The 18,462-nt window shown below is 40.4% G+C and overlaps 1 protein-coding gene across 6 annotated transcripts in view; it reads right to left on the bottom strand.

Moving 5' to 3' along the window:
* The window catches only part of RFX3 (regulatory factor X3), a 285,490-nt gene extending 267,358 nt beyond the window's left edge, over window positions 1-18,132 (bottom strand). For 4 of the 6 annotated variants that reach the window (XM_042963651.1, XM_042963659.1, XM_042963653.1 and 1 more), the window contains exons 1-2: window positions 17,973-18,018; window positions 5,604-5,734 (exon numbers count right to left, since the gene is read on the bottom strand). In XM_042963651.1, the coding sequence (XP_042819585.1) occupies window positions 5,604-5,709 (106 nt within the window). In that variant the 5' untranslated portion in view covers window positions 5,710-5,734; window positions 17,973-18,018. Of the gene's footprint in view, window positions 1-5,603; window positions 5,735-17,972 lie in introns of all 6 variants that reach the window. The other 2 variants (XM_042963666.1, XM_042963656.1) reach the window with 2 other exon arrangements.
* Between the last annotated feature and the right edge of the window lie 330 nt (window positions 18,133-18,462).

The raw sequence follows: 18,462 nt of genomic DNA, 5'->3' as shown, positions 1-18,462 counted from the left end.
TAAGACCTTCATCAGAAGTGAACTCATCAAGTTAGGAACCACTCTAATTTAGGAAAGATGAATTTAACTAGGGTGGGAAACATATCCTAAGTACACTAAAGCATGAGAACTGTGGAGAAGAGAAAGGACAGGGCAGAATTCAAGTGACCCTAGGGGAGTAACAGCAATCGCCATGGACTCAGCACTGAAATGTCAGACACAGTGCTGTTTGCCTGTGTCCTGCGATGTGATCTTTGAAACGATCTTTTAAGGTCGATTATATTAGCCCTATTTCACAGAGTTCAAGTAATCTGCCTAAGGGTAAACTAATAATCAGTAGCAGAGCTGAAATTCAAACCCAGGACTGTTCATTCTGAAGTCAGGCTCTTACCCAATCACACACCACCATACGCCAGGCTGGCCAGAAAAGAGAATCTACAGGGCAGGTGGTGAAATACAAACTTGAAAATGTACACTAGACTGTAAGCTTCTCCTCGCAGCACTATGGTAGTTTCACAGCACTCAATACATATTTCTTACATGATTTTGATGGGGAGGCAATGAGGAACCCTAAAAGATGCTGAAGAAGCCTAAAACTCTGGGCTATTTGAAAACATCCAAAGTACCTTCTTTTTAGAGGATTTTATTAATCCATATTTAGAAACACTTTAAGTAAAATTTTAACCAGATTGTAATTTCATAAGATACTAGAATATATTCCATGTTTTAGATTCTTCCTCTTTACATCCAACAAATACAGCAGCCTAGTATTTAGTTACTACAGTAACTGAATCTCTGTATTCAAATCTCAGTTGAAGACTTCCCAGGATCTAGCTAGAGCTCTCTCTCTTAATATGAATTACACTCTTAATACTTGTATTTTTCGTTCCAGACAGTAGGTTCACTGGCAGATCAGGAATATAGTTAACTCTAAAAGGAAATGATTTGAATCTCCCCCGGCCCCTCCCAAAAAACAAAACAAACAAACAAACAAAAAAACCCTTTTCTTCATTTAACAGAAAGAAAATTCAGTTTAATGCACTGTATTCTCAGTCTCTCAATTCAGATGAAACAACAGCATTAGATTTTTAAAAACTCCTAAAGACAAAGAATGAGGAACTTCTAGGCAAAACTGCAAGAGCTAACTAATATTTCATCATACCTTTGTTTATCGTACCTCCGTTTTTATTGAAGGTGAAGATAAATCCAAAGGGAACAGTTTTACAAGAAAGGTCTGTCCATGGGGACTTACCTTGTTAAGAGCAAATGACAAATGGTTTTCCCCTATAGGAAACCTACTCCTGTTTTATATAAATGTATCCTTTCAGCTCTGGTACCACAAATGAGGCTGGTAAGAGCATCAGATTACTGCTAGAAAGTTCATTTATTTGCTATTTTCTTGGTCTGTCTTCGATGGGTTGTTTCAAATAACCAATAGGGTTGATGCTCAAAGTGGGCACCTTTCTCACAAAACAGGATACCAAAACTAAGTGTGACCTCACAGATGTACTTACATAACACACACACACACACACACACACACACACACACACACACACACGACAAAATCTTGGTAATTACTTATTCCTGCCAGTCTCCTACTATTAATCAGTAAACAGCATATCCTTCCAAAAATCCAGATTAAGAAAACAAGAAGTCATACAATAGCATGGCTGCTGGGGCTGCCTCTGGTTGCTATGGAACACCGGGCAGGCCCCTGGCTCATTCCGCCGGCTCTCTGAGCACTGCAACACCTTTAACGCCCAGCCTGGGCAAGTCTCAGCTTGTACCACCGACATCAGCGGCCAGCATTTTACTTTTGTCCTGGAAGAATGACCTACAGGAAACACTGTTTTCAGTTTTTAAAATTAATACTCCACCGGATTTTTACAACAATCTTTAGAATGATTAAAATCACCCTTACCCTCAAAACAGTAAAGAAGTGCGTGCCCAGTGGGAGAATTATTTACATGAATACATTGATTACGACACAGGTCACTAACATGCAGCAACCAGCAAGGAGAAATACAACAATAGGGATAAAACCATAACATTCCTTTAAAAAAAAAATCTAGCAAATATATTTCCCCTTAATATATAGCCTACTTGTGATTTGGGAAAATATTGAAAAATTTTATTTCTATGTCGTTCTAAAACAAAGCAATTAAGGAATGGCCAGTATGCCAAAACCTACAGCTGGAAATAATAAAAAATTAAGACATTTACTCAAACCTTACACAATTTTAAAACTTTAATGCTTTTTCTAGAAAAAAAATAAAATAAGGGGGTGGGGGGTGGGCAGAGGAGGGGATTGGCCTAAATAACCTCCAAAATCTGTTCCAGCTTAAAAGTTCGGATTCTAAAATAAAACATCCTAATTACGTCTCCACTGGAATTCCACATATTTGTGCCATTTGGAAGCATGTGTAACTCCAGCGACAGACTTTGTCACCTCTTTAATCTCTCCCGGAGCAGCCTGGATGCCCCTCTGGGTCAGCTGTGCAGAGACAGACGAAGAAAGGGGGCTGAAGAGGAAGACAGTAGAGCAGTTAAACAGAAACAGGTAGAGAGGCTGGAGGTGAGGCCCTGAGGGACGAAGGCACTTATCCTAGGGGGTCTGAGGTTCCAGCTCCAGACCCAAAGGCCTAGCGGCTCCACAAAAACAGGGTCGGGTTCTGAAATACCAATTCCTGAATGAAGCTCTTCTTTGGTGTTCTTCCAAATTAGAATATTAAGTTGTCTGCTAATGGGGAGTTATTCCCATGCAGAGTAAGCGGACCAAGATTACACTTTTCACATTGGAAATGGCTTGTTTCTAAATGACGTCATGTGACATAAATGGAACGGGAGTCAATTTTTTTTAACCTTTCAACACTAGAATTAAATTACCAGTGCTTTTATTGACACTGTATTGAATGTAAAATAATAAAAACCACAGAAAACATTATTACAAATAATGTTTACACTGATGTTGCATTAAGTTCATAATAAAATCCTCTATAAATATTAATGAAATTAACACGTATTCCATCATCTTTTGTTTTGCAGGGTTACATTTATGTTTTGTTCAAACACTGGCTAATTAAGCTTTATAGTGGCATTCTCTTGTATACGTCACATCTTCTATCTGCTTTTGGAAAGCTTAAGTATGTGAGAATCTGATAATTTAGATGTTACTAGGACCTATAACTTAGATATTTCCTAATGCCAGAAGGAATTAACTACAACCCTTGGAGAAAAGAAATGGTATTTTAGCTATGGGATCAGATCATTTAATTAGTGTATCACTTTACCACTCTGTCTGGCTAGCAGTAACCCCGTAGCAGAAATATTTTAAAAGACTGCCAAAATATTTTATGAAGTCATATACATTTCTATGGAACCTTCTGGATCAGAGAGAAGTTTAGCAATTAAAGTTACATAACCAAAAAATGCAGGCGTTATTTAATGTAATGAATTTACTCCTTCGTGCCTTATTCATCTAATTAAACAACAAGAAAACTCAGCTTTCAAGTAACGAGATTTAGGTCTACATTTTGTGCTGTTTATTAAAATGCCATTAATCATTGTTTGTTATACATATTAGTCTGCTCATTACAGAATAATTTCCAACATGAATAATGGATTTTTTTTTTTTTTGGCTATAGACTCTAGCACTGGAAAATATGCTTCTTTCACACCTGACTTCAGTCAACATTAACCTGCTGTGACTGATGTCCTAAGTTATCAGGACATCCACTGTCACCAATGGATGGCTCTCTCTTTGTAGATAGGCCATTACGTCCCACAACCGAGCAGCTAACTCTAAAGGGAGTATCTTAGTGGTTGGTCTCTTCTCTTGGCAACTTACAAAGTGGCTTGTCACAGTTCATCCAATCTGCCTACACACAAGTCAAAAGAGTGATGTACAAAAGACAAACACCGTTGCACCTCTGAGGGGTGTGTCTCACACAGCTGTCTTCCTGTGTCCTGCAAACATGAGCTGCTGTCCTTGGGCTTGCCGCCTTTATAACGACAGGTCAAATTTCAAGTAGGAGAGCCTGGAATTACTAAGCAAAACACCTGACAAATAACTGAGAACAAACTTCCTGATTTAGAAATGCTGTGCTGAGAAAAAAATAACAGGAAGATTGATGAAGATCAATCACTCTTAAATATTTTGTCTTCAACATAATGTAAGCATCTTTTCAAGCCTACATTGAGTCTTGGTTAACAAATTTAATTTTTTTCAGAGAAACACAGAATAAAGAGGGGTTCAAGTTTATTTCAATAAACAAATATTTCAAATGGTATAGCTTTAAGAACAATAGACGGTACTAATCATTAAATATGTGTGATGAGCACAGGGGGTTCATTATGCTTTTCTCTCTACTTCAGTATGTTTTAAAAATCCCAAAATAAGAAAGTTTTAATTATATATACATTTATGGTGTACAGTTTTCCACTACCTATTGGCTTCCCAAATGGAAAGTGCTTTAGATATCAGATATGCTAATGAAATCCCAGCTGAATATATTCATTTTGGATGTTTCACATATAACTTCATAATAATAAAATAATTATGAGGAAATGGACACATCTCAACTTCATGCTTTTCTATATACAACATGAAGTAAAAGTACAACCCCAAGCAGTAACAAAGGTCCCACAGACTCACGATAAATATTTTCATCAAAATATTATACTTTCAACAAAGTACAAGCGTCTCCTATTAGTTAAAATCACAATAAGGCAAAAACAATGACTGTTCCTCCAGCCAATTATGTCACCATTCATACTTTGATTTATCCACTTTATCTTAATCTCTCTTCTAAAAGTCTCCACTAATTTCATCTAACTGCATTTTCAGTAACTTCTTCTACCTTTCCTTTTTTGTGCTTCAAGATCCCCAAATATCAGCTCTTGTCATCTTTGTAGACTTCCACAATTTCAAACATGAAAAAATATGTTCACATAGCTGGGAATATGTCATTTTGGTCTAATACTTTATTTCTCTCTCTTCTTTCAAAATGCTCCCTGAGGGGCGCCTGGGTGGCTCAGTCGGTTAAGCGTCCAACTTCGGCTCAGGTCATGATGTCGTGGTCCATGAGTTCGAGCCCGCGTCGGGCTCTGTGCTAACCACTCAAAGCCTGGAGCCTGTTTCAGATTCTGTGTCTCCCTCTCTCTCTGACCCTCCCCCGTTCATGCTCTGTCTCTCTCTGTCTGAAAAATAAATAAACGTTAAAAAAAAAAATTTAAAAAAATGCTCCCTAAAACCCAATGGAAATCTGAGTCTTCAGGATTCCTAAATTAACCAAAACAGTATTGGCCCTCAATACAAACTGATATAAACTCTTGAATTCCTCACCCAAAAATAAAGCTAAAGGGCAACAGTGGAGAACTACAAGCTTACAGACAAAAGTACCCAATTCTCTGAGGCCTCTCCTAGCATGTTTTTGAATCAAATATCAGAAATAATGTTAACAGCAGTGGTGGTAATATTGTTAGATATGCTGAATATGGCAGACGGGGTTTACACAGCCCTTAAAATGACCCTTCTTTTTCTCTACACCATACTAATCATTTAGTTCATACTCTACCTTTTCCAATTATATGATCCTGCCCCGATTTACCCTCATTCTTACCCCATTCCTTCAGATCAAGGTGTTGTTCTGGGCATTGGGTGTCATCTCTTGGCATTCTTTCTAAGGTTTGTAAACCAAAAGGTAAACTGGAACTTCCAAAGCTCATGTATAATGCGTCACACAAGACTGCGCTGTGGGATTGGGAAATTCCAGACAGCAATGTGAATTAACAAAAATACAGTATAATAGAGAAAGCTATATTATCCAAAAAAGAAGCTTTTACTGCAAAGTTGATCAAGGGCAGCAGGACTGGAGGTGAGTGAAATTTCAGGATCGCTACGACGACCCTCTCTCACATATACTCCAATCGACATCTCCGGTCTGTGTCACCCGTGTTTCTAGCAAAACTAATAAATGCCCAAGCAGGTCTCATGCAATCAAAATATTAAAATGCATCACCTTCCAATTTCAGAAACAAAATTCTACCTCACTTCCAAGCCATATGGCTCTCAAACCTATGCTGAAATAGAAATCCACATCTATTATAGAGCTCTACTCATTCAACATTATTTAAAAGGTTTTAAATTTCAAAACTCAGCAGACTTCTAAAAATAAAGGAACAGATCAAATGTTGATCCAGCCATATAATATCTTAATCTGCTATAATTGGAATGAATTACAATTTTTGTCTCTAACTATAATTAATTCAACTTCGGCATTCATGGCCTTTGTTAACTAAAGGTAGTCCCTACAAACCATCACATAATGTGAGGCACTATAAAAAGTTGTTTCCCAAATCACACAATGGTCATTAAAAGAACTTAAGTTAAATATTTCCCCCAATATTCCTTGCTTCGAGAAAACAGCAGTGGAGTGGTTCCAATACCATTACAAGATGCGTGCAATGCAAAAGCTAGCGGGCAATAGTCCTACTGATACAAGTTGCAAAATGCCAAACAAAACATACATAAAAATGACTTTCTAAAGGTCTACACACAAACACATATATGGACAAAACACAATATATAAGCTAAATTTCATTTTTCTTAACGTAGGTACGCCCCACAAACATAAAGTAACTTTATACACAAAATGTTTTTAAAACATTCTTTAGAACCATGCAATACGATCCTGACATAAAACAAAGAATCTAACTTTACGTGGTGTCAGTGTAGTGGGTTTTCACTGTGGCTCGTCAAAATACACATTGTACATTTAAAATGATAAAGGTGGCATTAAGATCACTAATATAGTATCTCTTCGTGTGTTTTTTATTAATGACCTTTACACGGACACTTCATTAAAACTCATCTCCAAGACTGTCACCAGATATAATCAGATGCCAATCGGCGAAAGCCTGATGTGACAGATTATACTCTTTGGTTCTTTAAAATGTCAGCCTAAATAGGCACAAGGGGGAAAACCGAGCTTCTACTGCAAAAAATACTTTCAGGAAACAATCTACCCAAAGCAAAATGTAGAGAGGTAGATGTAAGGCATCATTTCCATTATCTGCCACACAGACTAGATTTTCTCAATACTCCTTTCTTTTATTCCCACCTTTCTAAAAAGCTGTGCACAACCAAATCACAATACAGGCTCCGTAGAAGGATATCACTGCATATCCACTAATGTACTAAGGGATAGACATAGATAGATACAGTCAGTCTTTAGGAGGAAAGGATCACCGACAAACATAAATAAGACACCTATCCTCACAAAAGCACATATAGTCTGCACAATACTACAGCAGAAAAGGAAAGAGAACTGGAAGAAACACTGGATCAGCTGAGCCACCTCTGGCTGCCCCTGCCCACGCCTCCAATTCCCACCCTACCCCCACCAAAGGTTGACAGTCCAGGAAAAGTAACCGCACAGAGTACGCAATGCACAGGTGTTTAACAATGCAAACAGGATATGATTTGTAAATGTATCTCTTCTTCCTGCCTCTCTCCAGTATTCTCCCTCATCTACCTCCCCACAAATAAAGCAAGGAAGAGAGAAACCTTCGTGACAAGCAAGGACTTTCTAAAATGGTTTTGCATATTAAAACAAACTATGCTGACTGAGACAAAACAGGGTCAGATACATGTTTAAGAATGATAGTTAGGGGCGCCCGGGTGGCTCAGTCAGTTGAGCATCTGACTTCGGCTCAGGTCGTGATCTCACGGCTCATGAGCCCTGCGTCGGGCTCTATGTTGACAGCTGGGAGCCTAGAGCCTGTTTCAGATTCTGTGTCTCCCTCTCTCTCTGCCCCTCCCCTGCTCACACTCTGTCTCTCTCAAAAATAAATAACCATTAAAAAAAAATTTAAAAAAGAATGATAGTTATTACATTTGAAATTACAAAATACTAAAAACCGCTGGAATCTGGATGCAGTTCACACACTTAACTAGGTTTCTATAAATCAATAAAAATGATCATTCAAAAGTAGTCTTAAAAGCAACAATAATTACAATCTTTTAATCTCTCATACGCTTATCAGATTGGTAAAAGAGGGGACATCCAGCAGAACATAAGACTTATCTTGAACTCATGCAAAGAATGCTTCCTTCCACGCTCTGCAATGCTCTACAATCTTGAGTCTGGTTGCCACATTACCATTAAAGTAAAATGTTATGAAAATGCACACTTCTTGACCAAAAGACACAATATTTTTCCTGCCATCAAACCTGAATTTTTAAAAAACGGTTATGTAAACGTAAACAACATTCGGGGCAGGGAGGGGGAGCAGTAGGATCACCAATGGAAAAGACAGAAAAGAATAGGAGCATGAGTGAGGGGGAAGGCCCCCCCTGAGCAGGGCCCCAAAGTAATCCAAAGGCACTCGCCCAGACTCCTTGACAGGACTTCAGTTCTTTTCAAAAGCAGCTGAATAGCATGAAGAGAAGAAAAAGTCAAGGCTATAATAACTGGGGAAGAAATGCTGAAAAATGAGATAAACAGAAATCTAAATTTTTATTTCTTTTGATGGGACAGCTCCCATTATCCTCCCTCCCTTTTTCTCCCTCCGTCGAACTGCCTGTCCACAGACTTGGGAAATTATGTCCTGTTTTAAATATTTCATTGGTGAGCAACAGGCAGGAGCCCCAACTGTCAGACTCTTGTCTGGCACACACACACACACACACACACACACACACACACACACACACAGAGGAGCCGGCTCGGCAGGAGCTCGGGCTGTGAGACTCAGCTAATTCCTATGTGGGTGAGGAAACCAGGGCACTTGGCCACCGCTCCCCACGGGGGCCACCGAAATGGTGGGACCTTCTGAGACTGGGTCAGCGGTGTGGCCGTCGTGCTAGACCCAGGCTCCGGATTTGCTTTCTCTGCTGTTCTCACCAAAAGAAAGAATGGGCAAGCACATGCTAGCCTTTCAGTCCATCGGGAAAGAAGTATCAATTCTCGGCTCTATGTTATTGGTAACATTTCCCTTTGGTGCCAGTCTCCCCACGGAAGCACCGACTACTGCTCAGAGGGCTATAGGGATCACATAGGCCTACTGCTTCATTTTACAGATGGAGAAACTGAGACCCAGAGGGTTTACGTGACTAGCCTAAGGTCTGGCACTTAGTGGCAACCTGAGTACCAGAACAGACCTTGCTTTCTCCTCTTTATCTTCCTTCGGCCGGCACTTTTGAGGGCTTTATTTCCCAGCCCCATCGCCCTCTCTTCTTTCTCCTTCCACATTCCTTCTCAGCAGATCTGTCTCCCATCACCAGCTAGTACGCCTTTACTTCCAGGCTAGCTGCCTCGCTCTTAGTTTTCCTGGGCTCAGCTCCGATTAGCCCTTACCCATTTCTGCCTCAACAGGAAGCATCAACATCCTCTGGTCGTCCCGACTGGGCAAAGCAAAGGCAATCGGTACTGAAAGGGCATTACAGCGTCTCTTAAGAGTCGTGAGAAAGAAGTTTCTAGGGATTAAGAGTCAGCAATGGACAGACATATGTGATGTGCAAACATAATCTTTTGGGGCTAGACTAGACATTTAAACTAAAGTGCTTAGCCAGAGGCCAGTGCATAGCCAAGACGAGGAAGGGAGCCTCCCGGAGCAAAATCATGCTCAGGTTACATCATTAGTGCAACAAGGAGATGCATTTGTTCAAGAGGGCAATCAGACAGATAGAACTCGTAAGAAAATAATGACGGTATAACCTTGCCACCTAAGTCACGTTTCCTACCTTTTCCCCATAAGTTCCTTTTAAAATGTGTGTGAAATTCACTGGAAGAAAAGAAGCAGAGGAGATGGCTGAGCTGAGAGTCTGCTTGTATCTATTAGCCTAATTATCTATAAAAAAGAATGGAAAGGGAGTCATATAATTAAACACTTAACAGGAATGGGGAGAGTGAGAACAGGTGAGACAAGGGAGGCAGGCAAAAACCCACTATTTATAAAAAGGCTTCAGGAAAAAAAAAATGAGACGCAGTACTGAGTAAACTTTAACTGGGATGTATAACTCACATTTCCAGTTCAAGAAAGATCAGGACTATCTAGATCACTCTAAAACGAAACGAAAAAATCATCCTCAGTCAAAATGCTTAGAAAAAAAGATACATAGCAAATTACTAAATAGCAACTTCAGAGATAGTAGCCAACTAAAATGTTTCTTTAAACATCTCTAATCGCCAAAGAAAGGGAGCCAAAATGACATGTTTTCCTCTAGAATTTCACATTACGTTTTACTGCATAACATTCCAAGGTTACTTTATAGCTCAAGATTAGGGCTGGCAAATTATTCCAAAATTACTTATTGCTATAGGTCCACAAGTGGTGAACTCACACATTTCTCTACCCTTAGTAAGAGAACAATTCCAAGCAGTGCATTATGAAATTATAGAATAATTCTTTGATGAACTCATCTTTATACAGCTATTTATTGCCATTATATATTAATGACAACATTTTATACAAAGTCTATAAATACAGTACAAAATGTTCTCAAATGAACTCATGTATAACACGTGCAAAACAAAATATAAATTGGGCAATGAAATGGACAATGGGAATCCTAAGAGTATATGAAATGCTGCATTATTAGTTCTCAGTCTGAGATCTCTGGACCAGGAGAGTTGTCCAAATGTAGGAAGGGGCGCCTGGGTGGCTCTGTCGGTCGAGCGTCCGACTTCAGCTCAGGTCATGATCTCACACGGTTTGTGTGTTCGAGCCCGGCATCAGGCTCACTGCTGTGAGCACAGAGCAAGATTAGGATCCTCTGTCCTCCCCCCCCCCCCCGCCCATCCCCCACTTGCACATGCTCTCTCTCAAAAAATAAAGTAAAAACATTTTTAAAAATGTAGTAAAAGAATGCCATTGTTGTAAGGCTGCAGAGTTGAACTAAAATACAACTTTGGGCTAACATCCTATTCAGTGTAATAACAAGACTGGTTATCAAAAAGTAATCCAAACCTGTGATCGATTTTTCTCTTTATTTTTAAAAGTAGGGGAGGAGAGAATAATTATTTAATGAGGGCAAAATCTTTCAAAACTTAGGGGCCACTGAAGTGATAAGGAACATATTAAAAGAATTCTTAGGTGGGAAAAAGATTTGAATGGGCATCTTCTCAGTATTCTCTAATAGTAAGAATCAACGCATATTGATCATGTATTCTGTATCAAATACTGAGCAAAGCATCTTACAAGAATTATCTTTAATCTCCACAAAACCCCATAGGGCTGGTAAGGGGGATCCTGTTTTTCAGATGAGAAAACTGAGGCAAGTTAAGCTCAATAACTTGTCCAAGGCCTCACAGCTAATAAGATCATCTGAAATCTGACCCCAAAGCCTGTGTTCTTAACCAATTTACTTATCCCATCAATTTATTTAAAGAACAAAATACATACCAATTTGATACTCTAAATATATTTCAATTTTTTTAACTGATTTGTTTTCATTAAGTGCATCCTATACTTTGATATGAAAAATAAAACTTCAAAAATAAAGGTTTTAAAACGTCATAAATATACTTTAAAAATCTTGGGGCGCCTGGGTGGCTTAGTCGGGTAAGCAACTCCAGCTCAGGTCATGACCTCATGGCTGGTGAGCTGGAGCCCCGCAGGGCTCTGTGCTGACAGTTCAGAGCCTGGAACCTGCTTCAGATTCTGTGTCTTCCCCTCTCTCTGCCCCACCCCCACTCACACTCTGTCTCTCTCTCTCTCTCTCAAAAATAAATAAACATTAAAAAAAAAAATCTTAGCGGCAGAAACTAACTGGTAAACCGTCAAACCACACTGTAAAAGAAAAATGCCTAACCTATTTTAACAAAACTAGTATTTAAAAACAGTTGCTCTCAGGGCACCTGGGTGGTTCATTCGCTCAGGTCATGATCTCACTGTTCCTGGGTTCAAGCCCCAGCTCCCTGCTGACAGCGCTGCTTGGGATTCTCTCTCCCCCCTCTCTCTCTGCCCCTTCCCTGCTCTCGGGTGCACCATCAATCAGTTATTCTCTCTTGATGTTTCTGGTTCTTTGACATTCCAACACATGAAGTACTTACTATCTCTTATAAAGGTACTCTGAAACATATCACATTTTGCTGATTGTAGTTAAATGTGGGATAATAGTATAGATCAACCCATACATCTATTATCTGAACAGAAAAGCTTATATGATAGACCTTTCTAAGCTTACTTGAGAAAGACGCTGGCTACCCCTGTCTCCATGTTTGTCTTTTGGAGTATATACTGCTGACAGAGGAAAGTCAATGATGCTAGAAGGGCCCAAAGATTGGATTCTATAGTTCCCCTTAAAAATTCTCGCTACACTAGGGGCATCTGGGTGGCTCAGTCAGTGAAATGTCTGACTCCGGCTCAGGTCATGGTCTCGTGGTTCGTGAGTTCGAGCCCCGCATCTGGCTCCGTGCTGACAGCTCAGAGCCTGGAGCCTGCTTCTGATTCTGTGTCTCCCCCTCTCTCTGCCCCTCCCCAGCTCACACTCTGTCTCTATCTCTCTCAAATATAAATATGCAACATTAAAAAAAAAAACAAAAACAAAAACCTCACGCTAAACGCAGAGAAAGCAATACCCAACCACTTCTAGTTTAGAAGTATATGGCACAGGGCAAGTCAGAAAATCTAAAAGTTCTTAGATAATAAAGCCAAATTAAATTTTCAAACAAGACTACTCCAATAGCATCAAGTGGGGGCTGAATTCTCCAGACAATTTTAATATTATTACTGTTCTTGATTCAATTAGTCCGACAACTATTACTACCACTCACATGTTTGAGGTAGTTTTTTTAAAAATCATACAATAAAAGCATAGCATTAATTATGCCATACAAAAATGTTTTAAGAATATACAATATGTAGGGGTGCCTAGGTGGCTCAGTCAGTGAAGCGTCCGACTTCGGCTCAGGTCATGATCTCACAGTTCATGGGTTTGAGACCCGTTGTCGGTCCCTGTGCTGACAGCTCAGAGCCTGGAGCCTGCTTCGGATTCTGTGTCTCGCTCTCTCTCTGCCCCTCCCTCACTCATGTTCTGTCTCTCTCAAAAATACATAAACATTAAAAAAAAAAAAAAAAAAAAATATATATATATATATATATATATATATATATACACACACACACACAAAATACGTTGATGTGTGCCAACAATACCAAATCTACAGAGTCCAGAGCCATACTGCCCAAACAGTGTGATTCTCAAGTTAACCGAAATTTTTGAGACAGATACACCTGCGTAGGAACAGGACCAATGTCCGTACCTAAAGGACTAATGCCGACATTCAAACTATGCCAAACCGATCAGTCTTGATATTTTATGTTGTGCTAATATATATTATCCTAGCCAAACAGAAAGAGGCTCTGATACAAAATTGCCAATTAACATAGTACATTAAATTTAAGCTCCATAGAAATAAGGCTATTATATGCTTGAATGCATATATAATTAAAATTTTTTCTTTAAATAAAAGTTCTAATCAGTTCACATTTGTGGTGATGATAATCTCATTGCTGCAAACAGCATAGCACCCCCTGGTGCATCTGTTATAAGATGTATAAAATTACCACAAAAAAAGGGATAGAATCAAAGTAAAAATGAACCTTAGAAATCAATAGGTTGATATTCTTTTATTTACTCTGGTACATATTTTTAAACATTAATGCTTAAAAACAATTTGCATTTAAAAAGACCACTTAAAAATGTTACAGAAACAACTGGAAAATGTTTTCAATTAAAAAGATTTAAAATAATGAACAAACAAAATACTGGTTTCCAACATTTATCACTCATTAAAATAACGCTGTCAAAAAAAATTCTTTAAATATGACATCACAAAAGTTGTCATGTCAACCAAATTTCACTTTATTTAAATCAGCTTTGGCTTTTTGTTTCAGATAAACTTGACTGACGGGGTAAAATGTTCCAGAGTACTTTTTTCTGGATTCAAAGTGAATATCCGATTACTTTTAAGAATTTTTAAGTTGTTTTGTGAAAGGATTTACAACTTATACAGTGTGAAAATAGAATGACAATCAGAAATAAAAGTCATTTTAATTAAATTACGAATCTTAACTTGAATAGTTCAAAACTTTTACTTAAAAAAAAAACTTCCTAGGAAAATAATTAACTCCGAAAGTATATTTCACTAAGGACAAAGCAAAGGATGCCACCTGCTTCAGATAGCCCTTTGTGAACCACTACAAGTCCCAACACCATGCGCTAGAAATGAAAATGACACCTGTTTAAAGCAGCCATCTGCCCCTAACAAGCTGGATTTAGTCAAATCCACTTAATCTTGGATTTCTAAAATATGGGAACACTATGCACCTGTGAACAGAGAGGAACTTAAAATGTTCTGCCACGGCCACTGGGAATCTATACCAAACAGTTAAAGGCAAATGATTTCATTAGGGAAACTAAGTTGGGGGGGGGGGGGGGAGGGCTTTGTTGTTGTTGTTTTTGTTGTTGTTGTTTTTAAGTAACTGGAAGTGGAGCATTTTTGCCCAATGTTCAGTATAAAAACAAACAACCAGCAGGCTCTTTATAATTTAAAGGTTTACTTCCTTGAAGACTCTTCACAATTTAAAAGCTTACTTCTGTGGTTATTGTTGTTTCTTGTAACATAGTCTCACTAAAGATGCCAAGAACAAAGTAACATTCCTATAAGCCCAGTCAGGAAAAAAAAAAAAAATGTAACTCTTCTCACACACGATGCTATATACCCCCTTTTAAACACTCACACTCACGCGCACACACACACACACATTCCATCTACCAATTTCTTCAGTTGGAAGCTTAGAGAAAATCACTCACATCAACTTCCTCAAGAATAAAACATGTTACCAAAAGTAACATATCATCATTTAAATACATTGAATCTATCTTGACTAATAGTTCATTCATTTTCTGTTAATTTTTTAATGGGAAAAAGTTTACCATATTGAACTTGTTTAGGGTAAAAAATACCTGTTTAGTGTTAAAGGATGTTAAATGAATAAATTATAAACCCTGTGAGCCCCTGAGTACAAGACTACCTGAATACTAGAGAAACAATGTATTATTTTTTTAAATTGGGCATAACTAGCTCATATAATGAAAATACTGTGGAATGATGCACTTTACAAGTGCATTTTAGCTTAGGATATTATGCGTGTAAATGTACTACATAAATATGCCCACACCATTTAATGCAACTTATAGGCAAAACAATCAAAAAGATGTAGAGAGGCATTATGACGCACAATGGATCACAGATATTTAGCTACCGGAAACAAGTTACAATTAAGACCTATTTTAACACTCTTAGTTTTATAGCATGGTCACTTCCACAGATTTTAGTCTAAAAAACTGAGAACATAGGAGAATGCCAATACGTACTATAGTACTTCCAAGGAAAACCAGCACAGAGAGAAGAAACTAAATGCTAAGTATTCATCCTTGTGTTAAACTTTAAAAATTTATCCCTATGTTAGTACTTCTGGCGACAATTTACTCAATCCATATGAATAATGCTGACATACTTGAGCTCAAAGCATCTCTAACAGCAACTTTTATACCACCTAAGTGCTTTTAAAAGCGGGTAATAGAATTCAATTTAAGTTCTGCTCTCAAATCAACTTGTAAATGGAAAATCTCAACTAGAGAAAACTTGAGACGGCTGTAACAAGTGAAATGCCTCGAACAAGTTCTTGGACATTGCAAATAAAAATATTAAACCGTAATATTATAGCATATAATCAACTTGGCTGAAAACCTATTATGTAAATGGCATAAAGTCTGAAACCGTCTCAAGACAGCAAAACTCCTATTAACTTTGGAGAGAGTTTATGGGACCCAGGAGCTTCACCACCCAAAAGTGTTCAGCCATTTGACACTCATCTGAACAGAAAACAAAAACAAAAACAAATTAGTATTAGAAATTTGCATGGAACCCAGGTTGGGGAATAAATATAAAGAGATTGGAGCGCTCTGAGAAAGACTTCTTCACAAGGAAATGAATTCAAAGAGTTTGTTTCTTTTTTTTTTTTTTTAACCCCAACTCCCACTTTACAAAATATTAGCCTTAATGGCGTTACAATTACCCAACCTGGTCATTGACAATCTCGAGAATAATTAACACTGTCACATTATTCACAGGCTGCTCTGTTAGGTAAATCAATATGCATTTGCTGTGAGAAAGAAGACTGTTTAAACACGTTATTTTAAAATTCCAAATTAGAAACTTCAATATGTGCAAACAGAACAGTACATTATACCTCGTACCTGTTTTAGCCCACGTTCATTATGAAACCCTTTACCCAATAACCTCCCAATTAAACGTGAGGCTGAAAAATGAGCAAATTTACAAGATCTGTAACACTGGGCTCCCTCTAACCAAGAGCCTACTACTTGAGGATTAGTAAGTATTCAAAGCTACAGAAGGGGAAAAGATAGATTTTTTTTTTTTAGAAGAAAGACTTAAAAAGGAAAAAGTTGTCTCTCGTCAGCAGGTTCCAAGTCACTGTCCAAAGAAAACCAAAAGAGTAAACAAAAAAGAGTATGTTAAGTACACACATGCCTAGATCTTAACAACCACAAAGAGAGTGAAATATACACACGTTTCAAGTTGAGAAGCTTCATACATTCTTTATGAACAACTTGACTTCAATTTCAACTCTCAAAGGAAAAGGAACAGAGAAGATGAAGAAGGGGTAAAAAAAAAAAGAAAAGAAAAGAAAAACTCTTTAAAGTACTACAACTGTCACAAATAACACCGCAAACTGAGTTCTCACAAGGCTTCCTTCTGTCCTTTCCCTATTTATCACACCCCAAGTCTCCTAACCACAATGAAAACTGTCCGCACTCTCCACTGCGGGGAGGGAGGTGCATCGAAGTGAAATGGAGCCGCACGACCACCCCTCCCACCCCCACAGGAAGGATAAAGCACTGTCAATAACTACTAACCCAAGTATCACAGATGCCCTGCATCTGGTTTAAATCACAAGCGCGCGCGCACACGCGCACACACGCACACACACACACACACACACACACACACACACACACCAAAAAAGAAAGAGAGCGGGGAGAGACTTGTTTTAAAAATCTCTTTTCCAGGGCAGCAAAGAGCCCAGCGAAGAGGCCCCTGGTTTCCATGTGTGTGCAAAGGGTCGGGGGGGGGGGGGGCGGATAGGAGGAGAAGCGGGGGGGGGGGGGGGTGGGGAGGGAAGAGTGCTGAATGGATATTAAGACTGTTTGCAGCACAAAGAAAACACAGTTTTAAAAAGAAAAGAAACAAGAAACAAGAAACCGTGCGGCTGATGACGGCCCAAGGAGAGCAGCCCATTTTAGCACAAGGCAAAGAGGGGCAACGAACGGAGGGAAGGGGCGGTGGGAAAAGTTCACCGTCGTACGAGGGTAAAAACAACGAAAGCCGTAAACCAGGCCCCGCAAGTGAACAACAACAACAACAACAAAACACCACCTCTGGGGTCCCCCCCCCGGCACGCTGCTGCCTATCTCGGTTTTGAGATCAGCAGGAGACGAGCAGCTCGGGGGAAAGCAGGAAAAAAATCAGAGAAAGAAAGCCAGCCAGCCTCCTCGCTTCACCTGACCCTCCTGCTCCGAGCCGGACCTAGGGGAGAGCGCCGCCGTCCGCGCCGGGGACCCGGGGCTCCCGCTCCCGCCCGGCTCCGCAGCCCCCGGCGCTCCCGCTCCATCCCTGACGCGCGGCCGCCGAGGGCCGGGGCGGCGCGGCGCCCACACCCCCGAGCCAGCCGCCGCGCGCTCGGTCCATTGTAAACACGCCGGGGCGCCGAGCCCCTCGGCGGCGGCGGCGCCGCAGCGGCAGCCCCCGGTGTCAGGAGTGAGACCCCCGCACAGCCACACTCGGCTCGCGCGCACGGACACACACACACACACACACACACACGCGCGCACGGACACACGCGTTCACACGCAGCCACACGCTCCCACACACATGTACAGACCGAAGAATATTCACCTTGGCTGTGGATTATTGTGGTGTTGTTGGTGGGTGATGGAGATGGTGGTGGTGGGGAGGAGGAGGAGGAAGAGGAGGAGGAGGAGGAGAGGAGTAGTTGTTGTTGATGGGTAACAGTCGCCAGGACTACGGTGACTATGGCGCTTGATTCACAAGGCAACGGTTGCTATAACTCACAAAAGAGAGAGAGAGGGAGAGAGAGAGAGGGAGCGAGAGGGAGAGGGAGACACTCGCACGGGGAGGGGCGGGGAGGGAAGAGGGGAGGAGGCGGGCCCGGCGAGCCGCCGGAAGGGGCGGGCTCAGCACCGTGACGGACAGCCCCGACCCCGGGCCGCTGTTGGGAGGGGCGGAGGGAGGAGTGCGAGGCGGGGTTCCGAGCGAGGGCCCCGAAGAGCTGCGCTTAGCTTTGGCAGGGGCTGAGGTCACCCCACGGTCCTCTCGGAGGTGCGCTCGCTACACGCGCCGACGAGGCAGCGGCGGGGGGGGGGGG

This window comes from Panthera tigris, chromosome D4 (genome assembly GCF_018350195.1).
Source record: "Panthera tigris isolate Pti1 chromosome D4, P.tigris_Pti1_mat1.1, whole genome shotgun sequence".
NCBI lineage: Eukaryota > Metazoa > Chordata > Mammalia > Carnivora > Felidae > Panthera > Panthera tigris.
This window is presented reverse-complemented; position numbering and strand designations above follow the sequence as displayed.